At 45.1% G+C, this 18,581-nt stretch overlaps 1 protein-coding gene across 1 annotated transcript in view; it reads right to left on the bottom strand.

Moving 5' to 3' along the window:
- APBA2 (amyloid beta precursor protein binding family A member 2) overlaps positions 1 to 18,581 on the bottom strand; it is a 94,520-nt gene that overhangs the window by 43,398 nt on the left and 32,541 nt on the right. The window contains exons 2-3 of the mRNA XM_004372635.2: positions 14,450 to 14,530; positions 13,253 to 13,289 (exon numbers count right to left, since the gene is read on the bottom strand). Of these exons, the coding sequence (XP_004372692.1) occupies positions 13,253 to 13,289; positions 14,450 to 14,530 (118 nt within the window). The remainder of the gene's footprint in view (positions 1 to 13,252; positions 13,290 to 14,449; positions 14,531 to 18,581) is intronic.

Raw genomic sequence — 18,581 nt, 5'->3', positions numbered from 1 at the left:
ATCACACAGCTTCACTGAAATACTAAAGCAGTTGGCCCTAAGTTTTCCAGTATAAATAGCTCTTTCTTTGCTTAGCTCTTGAACTAACCCTAAGCCGAGACCACCAGAGGGCGACAGAATGACAAAAGAATAAAGATACAGTTTCAAAGGAGATCCTGTCTCCCCAGAGCGCAACTTCTCCTTTTTATTTTATTTTTATGACATACATCACACTTACATAAGCATATGTATAATGTGTTGGCACAGCCTGGAGAATAAAACAGTGGTTTCCTCCCCGCCAGGCCCCCAGCAAAAAGAGGCAAGAGGCTTCCATCTGAAACATCCACTTCCAAAAACTCTAGATCCTCCCACCTCTCAGCTCTCTGCAAAGGGGAAGGGATGGGAGGCCCCATGGAGCCACACCTCAACGCCCCCACCTTGCTACCCTTGGTGAAAAACCTTCTGAAGGTGGGTCGTGAACAGAGGTTTCCAACAAGCCAGTCTGGAGCCAGGTGGTCTCCTCTGGGAATTAGGGGGCACAGACTGTGCCTGCTCCTCCCTGGGGGTCTTGGCAGGGGTCTAGGTGGAGCCAGAGCACAGCTGCAAGATGACAGTGTGGGTGTGTGGACTGCAGCACCCACACCCCAACACACCTGAGCTCTGTGCCACAAGTGCGCATTCCCACCCAGTCCTCAGCAACCCCGCGAAGTAGACCACACTCTCCCAATTTCACAAAGAAGGGCAGTCCACAGTGGGTCAAATGGCTTTGCCCCAGCTCACAGGTCACTGACATCCACATCTTGGAGCTCTGGGTGTGGAGCTGTGACGACTAAAACCATGGCACTCATGGGCTAGAGGGAGGGCTGACATCCACTCTGTGGTCACCAGTAAACACACAATGATGGCCTGCGGGGAGTGATCCACAGGAAGGGCATGGCACCAAGGATAAAGTAACAGGGGTCTGCCTCGGGAAGAATGTGGACAGCTGCCTTTGAGGTGAGGGCTGAAGGATGAGAAGGAAGCAACAAGCCACAGAGGCAAAGAAGGAAAGAGCTTTCCAGGCAGAAGCAAGGCAGGTGCAAAGGCCCTGTGGTAGCAGGAGCAGCAGGGAGTGAGGCACCCTAGAAAAGCCACAGGACATTCAGCTTGCCTGGAACAGGAGTGAGACGGCAGGTGGAACAAGTCAAGGCTGCAGAGAAAGCACCAGCCAGATGTGAGGACTGTAGGCCACCGAGGACAGTCACTCCAGGGTATCAATCAGGGAGGTGGCCCAATCACTCTGCTAGAGAAGGGAACTCTGGTTGCAGAGAGTAAGCAGCAGAGAGGAAGAAGGGCGAGCAGCTGGAGGACACTCCGTGGTCCAGACCAGTGCTGATGGTGGTGCAGAGCAGGATGGCGACAGAGGGGAGACCGCAGCAGACAGATCCACTTTGGGGGTTACAGCAACAGGGCCAGGAGCTGGACTGGAGTATGAGGTGAGGGTGAGGTCTGATAGCTGGCTGCGCGGCCAGCGAACAAGATGCTGCCCAGAGAGGGAGCCTGGAGGAGTGTGAGCTAGGGTGTGCAATCCGCACAAATTTCTCTGAGGTGTGGAGTTTCACAAAAGAAGCCGAGGAGGCAGTTGGCTTCAGCAGTCCAGGTTAGAGAACCAGACTTGAGAACCAGCTGTGTGGGGATGCCAGCTGAAGCCAACGGCATGGGTGAAATCACTGGGGGAGGAGGGGCACGGAGCGAGGTGGGACAAGGGCCCAGGACCCAGCCATGCCGAGCTCCAGACCCCGTATCCCGTAGTGGATGGTGAATTGACAAAGGGCATGGAGGAAGGTCAGACAGGCAAGAGGACAGGGGAAGCTAGGGGCATGGGTGCCATGTGTGCCCACCTGCACCCATGCTGGAGAGAGGCCACCTGCATTTATTCCTCCATGTTCACTGGGCATCGTGACCAGGAGCCAGCAGTGGCCCGAGGGCTCTTTGGGAGGAGACCAGGGCAGGAGTCGGCAGTGTGCTGTGGAGTGTGGGTGGTCAGTGCAGAAATGAGGCAGGCGTTCACAAATCCTGGCTGAGAAAGAGAAGAGAAAGGTGGAGAGAAGCTACGGACAGGTGTAGGATGGGGCAGATGGGTTCAAAAGCCAGTGGAGGGAGAGTGAAAGATATAGGACAGAAGATAGGTCAGATCATGCAAGGTGCCAAAGCTCCAAGGGGGCCTGGCCTCAGCTACATGGAGGGGCTGGGGCTCGATGGAACAGGAGGGAAGGAGAGGCCAGAGCAGATGAAGGGGCATGTGGAGGCCACATGCCAGCTAACCTGCCTCGGCCAGCAGAAGAGCTAACCCAGAAAGGGCATCTAAAACAGGAAGAGGACACAGGAGGGGATGAACTTCAGAGTCGTGTAACTGGGGTCTGGGTCGGACCTTCTGCCGGCAGATCCAGGTGGTCTCCAGGCCCCCGGAAGGCTCTGCCTGCCCCCTGCCTCCCCACCGCACTAGCCCGTCCTGGAGCCAGACTGTGACATGGCGGTTGGCTGTGCCTCCAACACCCCTGTTACAAAGGCTCCTGGGAGGCTGCCATGAAAGAGAGGAGCGCAGTCTGGAGAACTGGGCCTGCAGGACTGGAACCAGACCTGCAGCCCCGGTCGGTCACCACTGGAGGAAGAGGGTTTGAGAGTTCCATAGCTCAGAACCATGTGAGCGAGAGACACTGGCTGCTGGGAGGAAGAGAAGTGGTGACAGGGAGTCCAGAAGGAGGATCAAATCCAAGCTCGACACACTGTAGAGATGTGCCCAAGATGGATCCTAAGCATAAGCTTGCACCTTGGAAAATTATTTCCCAGAAAAAAGAATCATGAATCAAAAAACTGGTAAAAATATGAAAAGACATAGCATGAGGTTACTCACCGCAGCATCAGTGGCAACAGAAAAACAATGGAGACCACCCAAGTATTCCCTGGCAGGGCGGTGGTATAAACCCTGGTGCACCTGCCTGCGCAGGGGGGCTCCACGGCACAGTGCAGAGGGCTGCGGAGAACCTCACTCACCGCTGTGCAGAGTTGGGCTGTGGCCTACATTCCAGGATTCAGTGTGACGTAGAAAAAGCAAGATGGAGAAGAGGGTGCACAGCATACAACCAGTTCCATAAGGGAAGGGTATGTTTATAATGCAGACACGTCAGATATTAACGGTGCTTATCTATAGCGGGAGGAAGGGTGGAGGTGATAGGGGAAGAAACTAGACATCGTTGACATACCCTGTTCTGAATATTTTACTTTTGAACGACACAATTATTTTATTCAATTATAAAACAAAGTTAGATGAAAAAGCAAATTCCTAAGAATTAAGAAAAAAAATGAAACAAATGAATCCAAACATGTATCCGGTTGTGACATATCCACAAAGAGAACTATTCCAAATGATTTTGAAGGCTATCCACCACCTGTCCGTCGCTTGGTCACACTGTGGTGGCTTGCTTTGCCTTGATGCTGGAAGCTATGCCACCACTATTTCAAGTACCACTAGAGTCACCCATGGTGGGCAGGTTTCAGCAAAGCTTCCAGACTAAGACAGTCTAGGAAGAAAGGCCTGGAGATCCACATCTGAAAATCAGCCGAGAGAACCCTATGGATCACTATGAAAGACTGTCTGATATAATGCTGGAAGATGAGCCACCTAAACTGGAAGGCCCTCAAAATACACAGTGACCAAGACAATGGACTCAAACATACCCACCATCATGAAGATGGTTCAGGACTGGGCCTCATTTCATTCTGTTGCATATGAGGTCATCATGAGTTGGGAGCAGACTTGAGAGAAACTAACAACAACAACAAAAGTGGGTTATACTCTACAGACAACAGTAAAGACAAATAAACCTTAAACTGTATCTATAGTCATACATCCTTGGCAGTGCTGGTATTCTTAACCTGAGACGGCTGTACAATTGGTGTGGTAAGTAATTATGCTGGTGTCCTTAAGAAGCAGAATTTGGGCATAGGAAAAAGAGGATACAAACGGAAAAACCCTGTATTTTAAAAAAAAAAAAAAAAACTCTACAGTCCTGACAAAGTAGCAGTATGAATCATCTTAAAAATAGCGTGTTAGCTAGCTATTGCTACGCAAACAAATGACCCCAAAATATAGCGACCTGGTAGCCGCAGGTCCTGGCAGGCTGTTGGCCAGAGATAATCAGCCCCATCACGTGGGCCTCTCGATAGGGCAACTCACAAAATGTCCACTTGGTTTCCCCAGAGCAAGCCAGTGACAGAGATCAAGAAAGAGCAAGAGATACAGAAGCCAGTCTTTTTTGGAACCTAATCTGCTGCATTCTATTTGTCAGAAGCAAGTCAGTAAGTCCGGCCCACTCTCAAGAGGAGGGGAGTACACATGGGCATAAATACCAGGAGGTGGAGATCCCTGGGGGCCATATCAGAGGTGGCCTACATATCTACATATTTCTGACCTCTGAATCAATGACGAGATCAGTAGCAATGAGCACCCACAGTACCCAGATTATGGGCGCTAAAATAATTTCCCAGGGCTCCTTGGAGAAATAACTGGCTATAAGTCTGAGGCAAGGAATATTTAAGATGATCCTAGTATATCTAGTTACACCAGACAACAAGGAAGCTATCAAAGACTACTGGGATCATTAGCAGTCAGGCTTAGGAACCAACCTAAACAGGCTCCTATTTGACCAAAGACGAGACAATCTAAGCATCAATAAAGATAACTACAATATTGAAACCAAACCAAAAAATCAAATCAGTTGCCTTCAAATCGATTCCAACTCATGGCGACCCCATGTGTGTCATGTACGGAACTATGCTCCACCGAGTTTTGAATAGCGGATTTTTCAGAAGTAAATTACCAGGCCTTTTTTCCGAGGTGGTTTTCAATCAGCAGCCGAGTGCATTAACCATTTGCACCACCCAAGGGCTCCTGAAACACACAGACTATATTTAAATCTAAGAGTTCCTAATGATAGTATAAAACCTCACTGGTTATCTTTGGATGCTGTTAGGGAAACAATTTATTAATCTGAAAAAAATTTTTTAGAAGGAATCAAGCATTTATCCTGCTTTTTCCTATAGGAACTATACTCAGGATAACCAAAGAGTTGATGAGGGAAAGTTTCTCTGTATAGAATTCCAGCTAATAAATGAATAAGAAATAATGGAATTATAATACCACATTATCGAACTTTGAAGAGCTTGGCTGCTGACCAAAAGATTGGCAGTTCAAATTCACCAGCCGCTCCTTGGAAACCCTATGGAGCAGTTCTACTCTGTCCTATAGGATCACTGTGAGTCAGAATTGACTCGGTGGCAACATCTTTGGTTTTTTTTGGTTATCAATTAATGGATCTAGACAATAATCATTAATGGCTGCTAAGATCACAGAACTGGTGCTCAGTTCTACTCTGAAAAACATGGGGTCGCCATGAGTTGGAACTGATTTGGCAGTAACTTTTTTTTTTTTATAATTTCATTTTATTGTGCTTTAAGTGAAAGTTTATAATTCAAGTTAGTCTCTCATACAAAAATTTATACATAGTTATGGGACCCTAGTTGCTCTCCCTATACTGTGACAGCACATTCCTCCTTTCCATGCCGGACTTCCCATGTCCATTCAACCAGCTCCTGACCCTCTCTGCCTTCTTATCTCGCCTCCAGACAGGAGCTGCCCATTTAATCTCATGTATCTACTTGAGCTAACAAGCACACTCTTCATGAGTATCATTTTATGTCCCATAGTCCAGTCTAATTTTTATCTGAAGAGTTGGCCTTGGGAATGGTTTTAGTTTTGGGCTAACAGAGAGTCTGGGAGCCATGACTTCCAGGGTCCCTCCAGTCTCAATCAGACCATTAAGTTTGGTCTTTTTACTAGAATTTGAGTTCTGCACCCCACTTTTCTCCTGCTCCATCAGGGACTCTCTGTTGTGTTCACTGTCAGGGCGGTCATTGGTGGCAGCCGGGCACCATCTAGTTCTTCTGCTCTCAGACTGATGAAACCTCTGGTTTATGTGGCCCTTTCTGTCTCTTGGGCTAATACTTTCCTTGTTTCTATGGTGTTGTTCATTCTCCTTTGCTCCTGGTGGGTTGGGACCAATTGATGCATATTACATGGCCACTTGCCAGCTTTTAAGACCCCACACGCCACTCACCAAAGTGAGATGCAGAACATTTTCTTAAAAAACTGTTATGCCAATTGACCTAGACGTCCCCTGAAAGCATAGTCCCCAGACCCCCGCCCCTGCTATTCTGTCCCTCAAAGTGTTTGATTGTATTCGGGAAACTTCTTAGCTTTGGTTTAGTCCAGTTGTGCCGACTTCCCCTGTAGTGTGTGCTGTCCTTCCCTTCACCTGAGATAATTTTTAGCTACTATCTAGCTAGTGAATACCCCTCTCCCTCCCTCCCCACCCTTGTAACCATCAAAGAACATTTTCCTCTGTGTTTAAACCTTTTCTTGAGCTCTTATAATAGTGGTCTTATACAATATTTGTCCTTTCACCACTGACTAAATTCACTCAGCATAATGCCTTCCAGATTCCTCATGTTACAAGATGTTTCAGAGATTCATCGTTCTTTATCCGTGTGTACTATTCCATTGTGTGAACATACCATAATGTGTTTATCCATTCGTCCATTGACGGGCACCTAGGTTGTTTCCATCTTTTTGCTATCGTGAACAGTGCTGCAATGAACATGGGTGTGCATACATCTATTCATGTCATAGCTCTTATCTCTCTAGGATATATTCTGAAGGAGCAGGATTGCTGGATGGTATGGTACTTCTATTTCTAGCTTTTTAAGGAAGCGCCAGATTGATTTCCAAAGTGGTTGTACCATTTTACATTCCCACCAATAGTGTATACATGTTTCAGTCTCTCCATAACGTCACCAACATTTATTATTTTGGATTAATGATAGCCTTGTTGGGTGAGATGGTATCTCACTGTAGTTCTGATTTGCATTTCTCTAATGGCTAATGATCATGAACATTTCTTCATGTGTCTGTTAGCCACCTGAATATCTTCTTTGGCGAAGTCCTTGTTCATATCCTTTGCCCATTTTTTAATTGGTTGTCTTTTTGTTGTTGAGGTTTTGCAGTATCTTGTAGATTTTAGAGATTAGATGCTGATCAGATTTGTTGTAGACAAAATTTTTTTCCCAGTCTGTAGGCTGTCTTTTTACTCTTTTGGTGAAGTCTTTTGATGAACATAAGTGTTTGATTTTTGGGAGCTCCCAGTTATCTAGTTTCTCTTCTGGTGTTTGTGCATTGTTATTTATGGTTTGTATTCTGTTTATGCCATGTGTTTGGGCTCCTAGCATTGTCCCTATTTTTTATTCATGATATTTATTGTTTTTGTTTTGCATTTAGGTCTTCGATCCATTTTGACTTAGTTTTTGTGCGTGGTGTGAGGTATGGGTCTTGTTTCGGTGTTTTGCAGATGGATATTCAGTTTTACCAGCACCATTTGTTAAAGAGACTGTCTTTTCCCCAGTTAATGGACTTTGGGCCTTTGTCAAATATCAGCTGCTCATAGGTGGATGAATTTACACCGGGATTCTCAGTTCTGTTCCACTGGTCTATGTATCTGTTGTACCAGTACCAGGCTGTTTTGATTACCATGGGGGTATAATAGGTTCTAAAATGAGGTAGTGTGAGGTCTCCCACTTTGTTCTTCTTGAGTAATCCTTTACTTATCCAGGGCCTCTTCCCTTTCTATATGAAGTTGGTGATCTGTTTCTCTGTCTCATGAAAAAATGCCTTTGGGATTTGGATCGGAATTGCACTGTATCTGTAGATTGCTTTAGGTAGAATTGACATTTTCACGATGTTGAGTCTACCTACCCAGGAGCAAGGTATGTTTTTCCACTTCTGCAGGTCTCTTTTGGTTTCTTGCAGTAGTGTCTTGTAGTTTTCATTGTATAGGTCTTTTACGTCTCTGGTTAGATTCATTCCTAAGTATTTTATCTTCTTGGGGGCTATTGTAAATATTGTATTGTATTGTATTCATTTGGTGATTTTCTCTTTGAAGTTCTCTTTGTTGCTGTAAAGGAATCCAACTGATTTTTGTTTGTTTATGTTGCATCCTGATACTTTGCTGAAATCTTCTGTTAATTCCAGTAGCTTTCTTGAGGATTCTTTGGGGTTTTCTGTGTGTGACATCATATCATCTGCAAATAGAGATACTTTGACTTCTTCCCTACAAATCTGGATGCCCTTTATTTCTTTTTCTAACCTAATTGCTCTGGCTAGGACCTCCAGCACAATATTGAGTAAGAGTGGTGATAAAGGGCATCCTTGACTGGTTCCCGTTCTCAAGGGGAATGCTTTCAAAGTTTCTCCATTTAGGATGATGATGGCTGTTGGCTTTGTATAAATGCTCTTAATTATATTGAGGAATTTCCATTCTATTCCTATTTTGTTAAGAGTTTTTATCATGAACGGGTATTGGACCTTGTCAAATACCTTTTCTGCACTGATTGATAAGATCATGTGCTTCTTGTCTTTTGTTTTATTTATGTGATGGATTACATTGATTGTTTATCTAATGTTGAACCATCCCTGCATACCTGGTATGAATCCCACTTGATCTTGGTGAATTATTTTTCTGATATGTTACTGAATTCTGTTGGCTAGAATTTTATTGAGGATTTTTGTGTCAATGCTCATGAGGGATATTGGTCTGTTATTTTCTTCTTTTATGGTGTCTTTACCTGGTTTTGGTATCAGGGTTATGCTGGCTTCATAGAATGAGTTTGGGAGTATTCCATCCTTTTCTATGCTGAAATACCTTTAGTAGTCGTGGTGTTAACTCTTCTCTGAACGTTTGGTAGAATTTTCCAGTGAAACTGACCATGACAGTAACTTTTTTTTTTTAGTATTACAACAATACAAAACACCATGAGGGTGCAACCAGCAAAATCCAGACTGCAGGAGACTCTACAGAACAAATGACAGAGCTTCTTCTTCAACAGCATGAACAAAAAAGTAGCAAGACATTAAAAAGAGAGATGAACAGAGAACCTATAAAATAAAAGAGACATAAGAGAATGTTGAAATATATCAACCAGTCTCAACATACGGACCTTACTGGGATCCCCATTCAAACATGCAAACTGAAAACTGGGGAAAGTGAACACTGGATATTTGATGATACAGAGAAATTATTGTTAATTTTATTTTAGTTGTGATAATAGTATTGGAATAACTTTTTTTGAATAGAGTTCCTATCTTTTAGAGTAAATAATGAAATATTTAAATAGGAAATGATGTGAGCTCTAAGATTTGCTTTAGAATAATGTGGGGAAGAGATGGGGTATAGATTAAGCCATATTGGCCAAGAACAGGTAAAACAGATGAAATTCATTATTCTATTGTATGTCTGACATTTTTATGATAAAAATAAATTAAAAGACTGGATCCTTTTAAAAAGGTGCTATTTTTAAAAAAGGTATATCCCACGATTGCTGTATTTTTATGCAAATGATGTGTCTGTTTTTCTATTTTTGCCAACCACAGGGCCCCCCACCCAAGTATTTTCATAAGTGTGCTGTGCTAACTTTTTTACATGTTGCTGTAAAAAATTAGCATAAATAAATAAACATTTAACAAAGTAAAAAATACACTACAATAAAAAAATCAAAAGAGACAGTAACTTGGGAAAAGTTTTGCAATATAAGTCTAATGACTAATTTCCTTTATATGTGAAGAATAGTACAAATCAATAAGAAACACCAAAAATCCAACAGAACAATGGCGAAGGCAACAAACAGGCAACGCACAGAGAAAGAAACACACGGCTTACAGACCTCTGAAAGGGTGTTTGGCTTCATTGAAGATGAAAGATAGGCACGTTCAGTCAGCAAGATGCTGCTCTTCACCCTTCAGACAGGGGCTAAGATCAAACAATCAGATGGCACACACTTCCAGCGACCGTGTGGGAACAGCACTCTCAAACACAACCAAGGGCAGTGTAACTGGCCCCCTATTTGGAAGGGGGACTTCTGGAGATGTCATCTGATAGACGGCGTCATGATGGACATCTGGCATCATCCATCAAAGTTAGCGTGCTGGCGGCCTGTTACCCCGCGAGAGCTAGGAACTGCTTCTATAGGAGAACTCACACGTGGACACAAAGACAGCCACAAGGCTGCTCGCTCCTGTGCTGGCTGGAAGCCACCTAACAGTCAGTCCACAGCTACGTCCTATGTAACAGAATCCTCTGCAGCCGCTGAAATAATTACATGGACCCAAAATTGGCCAACTACAGAACACAGTCCAATACAGTGCTAGAAGATGCGGCCCCTAGGGTGGAAGGCACTCAAAACACCCAGTGGCTCCAACAACGGACTCGAGCAGAACAATGAAGACGGTGCAGGACTGGACAACATTTCATTCTGTTGCACACGGGGTCACCATGAGTTAGAGACGACTTAATGGCAACTAACAACAATAGCTGTTGTTTCCGAGCTCTACCAATAAACGAAAAGGCAAAATGCAGACCCATGCGCCTAGGGCAATATCTATTTTAAGAAAAGAGTCTGTCTATAGGCTTGTATCTGTCCAGGAAATTTCTAGAAGGATTCACAAGGAATTTAACAGGGGCTTCCACTGCGGACAGGGACTAGGGGAGAAGTACTATAGGGATTTCAAGGGTAGAATTCATTTTTCACTCACAGCCTGACTTAAGCACTGTTCTGTGACGTTTTTAAAAACCTCCGTGGAATACTTCATATTCTAAAGTATGTCTAATCCCTATTCCTGTTGACTGCAAACTACATAATTTTGTTTGTAAAAAGAACAAGTCATTTTGGTCTTCATAATCCCCCTTTGGAACCTCCAACTCCCTCTGGCCCTACAGGTTTGCTTTATCCCTGCCCTCCTGCCAACAGCACCCCTATATCCCAGGCACCCAGCCACCAGGCCTGTGCTAGGGCTCAGGAGCACCCACCCCATTCTCACAGGCTACAGAGAAGAAGGTGTGAGTTGTCCTCATCTTAGGAGTCTGACCTGAACAGGTTTCACCCCAACTGCTCACCGTCAGAGAAAACCAAGGGTCCGACCCTAAGTGTCAATGTATGAGACTAACAAGTTGGCTGTGTCCTTGTGTGACAACCTGAGAAGGAAGGTATGAAGGGCAAGCTCGGCCCAGGCCTGGAAGTTCAGGGACTGGGGTCCCCACATTTCCCACGCCGCCAACACAGAGGCTGGGGAAGCTCACATGGTGCAGACAGAACATCAAGGGCCCCAGGGCCTGAGACTCGAGACCACGCAGCACTTGGTGTGAGTCTAGAGCTGCTGGCAGGGTGGTGAGTGTTTGGTGACATTTCAGCATGGGCTTTGGCTGCTGGATTAAGTGTGATCAAGAGAACACGTTACTGGCCTTTGCTATTTTGTACTGAAGCTGCTGCTGTTAGGTCTCATTGCTTCGGACCAGCATCTTGGGTTTAACAAGCACATTTTTAGCTTTATAGAAAATCTGGACTTTTACAACATATACTCGTTGTTATGGATTCAATTGTGTCTCCCCAAAAAAGTTATGTGGAAGTCCTAGCCTCTATACCTGTGAATGACCCTATTTGGAAATAAGGATTTTCTTTTGTTGTCTTAATAAGGTCATACCAGAGTAGGATGGGTCCTAAACCTAATCCTTTTTCTTATAAAAAGGGCAGAATAGACACAGACACATACAGTGGGAAGACGCCATGTGCCATCTACAAGACAAGGATTGCCACTGGCTACTAGAAGCCGAAATAGACAAAGAAGGACCTTCTCCGAGAGCTGACACCCTGAATTTGGAATTCTAACCTCCTGAACTGTGAGAAAATAAATGACTGCTCTTTAAAACCATACACTTCTGTTCTCTTCTTGCCAATCAATAAAAAACATTTTCTGTCAAGTCAATTCCAATGCTTGGCGGCCCCATTTCTGTAGAGTAGAACTGTGCTTCACAGGGTTTTCAGTGGCTGATTTTTCAGAAGGAGATCACCAGGACTTTCTTCTAAAGCGCCTCTGGGTGGGCTCGAACCACCAAACTTTTGCTTAGCGTCTGAGCATGTTAACCATTTGCACACCCAGGGACTTACACCTCAAAAACTGTAGCTAGCCAGCTGGGCTGAAATCATCATGACCTGTTGTGATTTGATGAAAAACATTTGAACCAGTTAAAGCTTACTTAAAACCACATTTAAACTGCTGGACAAAACTCATTTATGCCTATTTGAATTGGTTAAAGTAGGTTCATGTCTATTTGGATTGTATAATATTGGCTCCAACAGTTCAAAACTATTTTTATCCAATTTGAGCAACACTGAGCCAGTTTACAGCAGTCAAAACTGGTTTGAGCCAGTTAATCTACTTTTAAACCTGTTTAAGCTGGTCTTAGCCTGGTTCAAACAAGTTCCTTGAAGGGAAATCTGGGGTGGGAGGACCCCTTCAGTTCTCAGACTTCAGTTCTCTACTAAGTAAGAAAACCAGAGTGGGAAAGGTTTAAAGGTTTACAAGTCATTTATTTCTGAAGATTAATTTACCTTGTTCTATAAATATTCATAAAAATTACCAGCTTACTGAAAGAAGTAATAAAATTCACATTGTTTATTATAACACACCAGCAGGGGCACGAAACATCATGTTGGCAACAAGAAGGATCCCAATTAAGAGACTTTTCACTCTGATGTTGGACCACTAGAAGAAATCTCCAGAAACTCCTAACCGAGCCCCACGAGGCTACTACATGCACTCAGATGATGCAAAGGGGGTCCTGTCAGCAACAAGCAGGCATTCTCCCCACATCAAAGAGTGATACAGGACAGTGCCATCAGTGCTGTTCCTTACTGAGTGCTGAAATGCAATATTAACCCCCACAAAAAAATAAAATGAAATAAAAGAAGGGAGGGCAGAAGGAAATGGAGATTCTAAAAAAAAGAACAACAGCCTGAACACTGATGCAATTGTATCCACCATGATCAAAGTGTTATTTCATAATAAGCTGTATATACAGGCACATTTCAGTCTATTAATTCAACCATGAAGGTCACGTGTGATGCGGTTAGTGAGGGTGTAAGTAATGACATGTCGACTGTTCCCCGCATAAGCAGGCCCATCCCCACTACTAAATAGTCTACACAGCCCTCAAGTCATCAAATGCCTAAGCACCTCACGCCGTGACAGCACTGTCTTCACCTTGGAAGTGTGCTTTCCACACAAGCTTTGCAGGATAAACAAAAAGTAAAAGTACCGGCCCACCGAGAGAGAAAATTCAAAGTCACTTACCAGCCACAAAGCTCGGAAATGATGCCACCTTCTTTGTCTGTTTTGAAATAGGGAAAAATAAAACACATGACAGTTGTAACAGATAACATCTAACATGAAAAGCTAAGCCCCATAAGTGCCTGGTGTTCCCCAGAGGTCAACTCTACACAGCAAACCAGTCTCATTCAGGCAATGTGATACTGGGAGGGGGCACATGGAATCAGTTCCCAGTGGAAAGCTTGGGGCATGGAAGCCCACTATCTAAAGACCCTCAGACTGGCGTGACACTGCCAGAAGGGGGCCTCGAGACCACACAGCCCAGTGGCTCTCCCACGGGTGGCATCAGAATTGCCTGACACATGTTTAAAAGCAAGATAAAGGGGTGGACCCCACTCTGTGGGTGGCATGCTTTTCATCAAAGTTAAAAAAATCTCATCCAAATTATGTTCCCCAGAAAAGGTAAATAACTTGCTTAAGGCCTCATTTTAATAGTTTCTACCCTGGCAGGCTTACTTTATTGAAGGACTGTTTTTTAAAATTCTGTTGTTGGTTTAGAACAGTGGTTCTCAGTAGGGATGATTTTGTCCCCAGGGGACATTTGGCAATGTCTGGAGACAGTTTTGGAGCCCTGGTGGCGCAGTCATTAAGAGCTTGGCTGTTAACCAAAAGGTCAGCAGTTTGAATCCACCAGCTACCCCATGGGGCAGTTCTACTTTGTCCTATAGGGTCACTATGAGTCAGAATCAACTCAACGGCAACAGATTTAGTTTTGGGGTTTGGAGACAGTTGTGGCCATCATGACTGGGGGAAGAAGGTCCTATATATTTAGCAACTAGTCGGTAGAAACCAGGAATGCTGCTAAACATCCTACAGTGCACAGGCAGCTCCCACATCAAAGAATTATCCAGCCTGAAATGTCAACTGCGCCATTTTTGAGAGGCCCTGGTTTAGAACCCAGTTATCAGGCCATGCAGTAGCATGAGTTTCTGCCATGCACCATCAGCAATACCTGGACACACCATGGTGTGGTCCTGGATCAGCAGGAACGGCCCTCATCTCCTCCCCTACAGGGACACCCTGGTTGCCCTCTCCCTTGGGCACCTGGTGGGATGGGAACATCAGGGAGAGGGTGCGTGAACAGACCATGGGTGAGCAGCTCCAACAGTAGGGCCCTGCCTCATAATGACCTTGGAACTCCCATCCTTAGGAAAAAATTACCTCTGGAATGTTGTTATTGTCAATGGGTCCGTTGAGATCAGAGCGCTGCTGCTTCCTCGGCTGCTCCAAACCATTGCAAACCTGGAGACCAGAAGTTAAAGACGGTGTGTTTCTATGCTAGACAAATAAACCAGGATATAAGACTGGATGCACATACATGTACAGACATGCAACATGATACCAAGTTTGTAAAACGCATGTGCATGTGTGCGTATATTGAAGATGCATGTATAAATATGTATTTTATCTTTAAACTTTTCTTCAATTAACGTGTTTACTTTTATACTTCTAAAAAAGTTCTTAAATCACATTTTTAAAAAACCTGAATTTTCCACTGAGAACAAATCCAAATCAGCAAATCTAATTTGCCCCAAAGACATTTCTTCCTAAGCCTTCTCTTAAAGAAGGCCTCAAGCCATAATCTCCTTTATTTAATAAAATTTAAGGTTTAGGTCTTCACACAGGATCAATAAGCAACATCACGATAAACAGAGAAAAGATTGACATTGTCAAGGATTTCATTTTACTTGGATCCACAATCAGCACCCATGGAAGTAGCAGTCAAGAAATCAAACGATGCTTTGAACTGGGCAAATCTGCTGCAAAAGATCTCTTTAAAGTGTTAAAAAGCAAAGATGTCACTTTAAGGACTAAGGTGCGCCTGACCCAAGCCGTATCATAGTGTTTTCAATTGCCTCATACGCATGTGAAAGTTGGGCAATGAATAAAGAGACCAAAGAGGAACTGATGCCTTTGAATTATGGTGTTGGCAAAGAATACTGAATATACCACGGACTGCCAAAAGAATGAACAAATCTGTCTTGGAAGAAGTACAGCCAGAATGCTGCTTAGAAATGAGGATGGTGACACTTCGTCTCACATACTTACTTTGGACACGTTATCAGGAGGGATCAGTCCCTGGAGAAGAACATCATGCTTGGTAAAGTAGAGGGCAAGTGAAAAAGAGGAAGACCCTCAACGAGATGGATTGACAAGGTGGTTGTAACAGTGGGCTCAAGCTTAGCAACGCTACATGAGGACGGCGCAGGACTAGGCTGTGTTTCATTCTGTTGTATCCAGGGTCACTGTGAGTCAGAACCGACTCAACGGCACCTAACAACAACATACTTTCTCCACTTGTGCCACCTTGAAGCCAGAAGCCAGATCCAGTCTGAGCAACTGAAACTGAAATCAATGTCCAGAGAATCAAAAGGGGTCTGGGGAGCCAGTATGTTAAGTCAAGTTCTAGAACTTCCTAGACATAAGTTATTTATCAGTAACAAGATAATGATGACAATGACAATGCTGCTGCTGATGCTACATTTACCTAGTGCTTTAGGGTTTACAAAGCCCTTCCATGTAAGAGATGGATATTCCCACTCCTCCTTTACAGGTGAGAAAACTAGAGCTCCAAGTGTTGGAGTTAACTGCCGGGTTCCCCCAGCGCTTAGGTGATACAGCAAGGTGTAGCTGCCAGTCCTTCTCCCTGCCCTGTCCTGTGACTGTCAAGTTCCTTGATGTAGGTTAAGCTCTCAGGGGATGTAGAGAAAAGGTAAAGGGCCTGGTGCCACCCACCCAGCCCTGAGAACTAAAGTTACACACACAGAACAGCCAGAAGGATTGCTAGAAAAGTGCACATCCCTGAGTACACACCTCACTGGACTTCAGAGGCAGAAAGGGTGGAAGGAGATGGAATGGATAGGGCAGGGCTTTAAGGAAAGGCCTTTGAGGGTGGGGAGGATTTGAACACAGAGGAAAAAGGGAGGATATCACCACATCTCATAAAAAATCTGGACACAAGCTGCACAGGGCTGGCCTTCCTGGAGCTAAGGGGTGGCAGGACAGTGGAGCCCAGGCAAGTCTGATGTGGCTGGCCCCGGCCTCCCAGCCCCTCTGCTAGAAGCCCAAAGGACTGTCCCTGCCCGAGCCCTGAGAGCTCTCAGGCAGCTCTGCCCTGTCTCTGCTGTCCTGGTATGTCTCCCAAGGCAAAGCTTCTGGCTTGTGTGGACCTGCTTGCATGCTCCTCGGTCCTTCATAATCCTCCTTCCCAGAACCTGATCTGATCCCTCCCCAGACAAAGAGGCCGGGATCCACTTGGGGCCCCACTCCCCAGTGACACCAGTGCTGACCAAGCTGAGTGACAGGGCCCTTTTCTGCGGGGCTGGGGCTGGACCCCAGACTATTCCTCGAAGGGCCCTTCTAGAACCAGCCTTGTTGTCTGAACTCCTCTCAACTGCCCCCACCCTGGATCTGTACTTCCTGCTATGACCCAAGTACACCAGGCAAAATTTCCCAAAAAGGAAATTACAAAAAAATCTCCCCCACGTGCTGCTCACATCTTTCTTAAGCAAACTTCGGATTTGGGACACCCACATGGACAACTCGTGGTTGAATACATGTTGCTATTTCAAGGTCCACTTGGAGCATGTCACTATTTTGTCATCTTGTTTGAAAGTTCTCTAACATAACCTTCCCAAGACTGAGTTCACGGACTTCGTTCCTGAAAACCTACACTGCTGTACTAGAAACTGAACTGGCACTAGTAATTTCCAGAAAAACCCTAAGAAACTTACTAACCAACAGAAACTTGCTAACAATACCCCTTTTACAAGTGTTACAGCTCAGGGAGGAATCTAATTTTTCAGGGAGAAGAAGGGCCAGGATGCAGAGCCACGGACTCTCATTATGGTGCCAGAGAGCACCATGGGAAAAGAAAATGGCAGCACTACTGCTCGCCTTATGGTGCTGTCATGGATTGAATTACGTCCCTCAAAAAATGTGTATATCAACTTGGTTAGGCCGTGATTCCCAGTACTGTGTGGTGGTCCTCCATTTTGTGATTGTAATTTTATGTTAAAGAGGATTAGGGTGGGATTGTAACACCTTTACTAAGGTCACATCCCGGATCCAATGTAAAGGGAGTTTCCCTGGTTTGTGGTCTGCACCACCTTGTATTTTACAAGAGATAAAGGGAAGCAAGCAGAGAGTGGGGGAACTCATACTACAGAGCGCGTCCTTTGGACCAGGGGTTCCTTCGCGGAGAAGCTCCTAGTTCAGAAGAAGGTTGATGAGAAGGCCAACAGAGAGAGAAAGTGTTCCCCTGGAGCTGATGATCTGAATTTGGACTTCTAGCCTACAGACTGTGAGAAAATAAATTTCTCTTTGTTAAAGTCATCCACTTGTGGTATTTCTGTTATAGCAGCACTAGATGACTAAGACAGGTGCCTTTGGCAAATAGAAGAGGCATCCCGTGTGGGGGTTCAGGGGCTAGAGCTTGGCCAGCCTCTGTGCCTTTGTGTGGAGAAAAAAGCATCTCTCCCTGCTAAAGGGCACAGCTTCAGGCCAGAGAAATGGCTTGGCCAGAGGGCACAGGCTGGATGCCAGCACACCATGTCCCCTCTCCAGGCCACCATGATGCAGGGAAGGCCACAGTAAGGAGCATCCCTGGGAAACACGAGGACTCAAGCCCACTTTAAAATGGGAACTCTTCTCCAAAGCTTATACAGCATTTTCTTTAACTCCCTCCAGACCAAGGGTCTACTCATCACCATAACAACCACAGCTCATACTAAACAGCCTGGGCTGTTTCGAAGAGAGGCAGGAGGGCGGGCTTCGGATGCTTCTCCTCGGGGGATCCCATCTGGTGCTCTAATTTCCACCTCAGGGCCTTGGCAGCACACAACGGGTATCTGAAATTAGCACCGCTAGAGATCCACATGGACTTGGGGTGCCAGCATCTGAGATAAAGATGCAGAAGCCTCAAAACAAGACACCAGCCCAAGTTACCCCTATCCTTCACAGCAAACAGGGAAAGCAGAGTCACAGCCCTACTAGATGACTGTGGGGGTCATTCTCAATGTCACGCAGAGAAGGTGGTGAATAAAACACGTGAAAAGGCAGTGGTGGGTCAGTGGCAGAATTCTTGCCTTCGATGTGGGAGACCCGGGCTCAATTCCCAACCAATGCATCTCAAGCGCAGCCATTACTCATCTGTCCATGGAGGCTTGCCTGTTGCTATGATGCGGAACAAGTTTCAGTGGAGCTTCAGACTAAGATGGACTAGGAGGAAAGGCCTGATGATCTACTTCCAAAAATCAGCCAGTGAAAACCCTATGGATCACAACAGTCCAGT

This window comes from Trichechus manatus, unplaced genomic scaffold (assembly GCF_000243295.1).
Source record: "Trichechus manatus latirostris isolate Lorelei unplaced genomic scaffold, TriManLat1.0 scaffold00019, whole genome shotgun sequence".
Lineage (NCBI taxonomy): Eukaryota > Metazoa > Chordata > Mammalia > Sirenia > Trichechidae > Trichechus > Trichechus manatus.
This window is presented reverse-complemented; position numbering and strand designations above follow the sequence as displayed.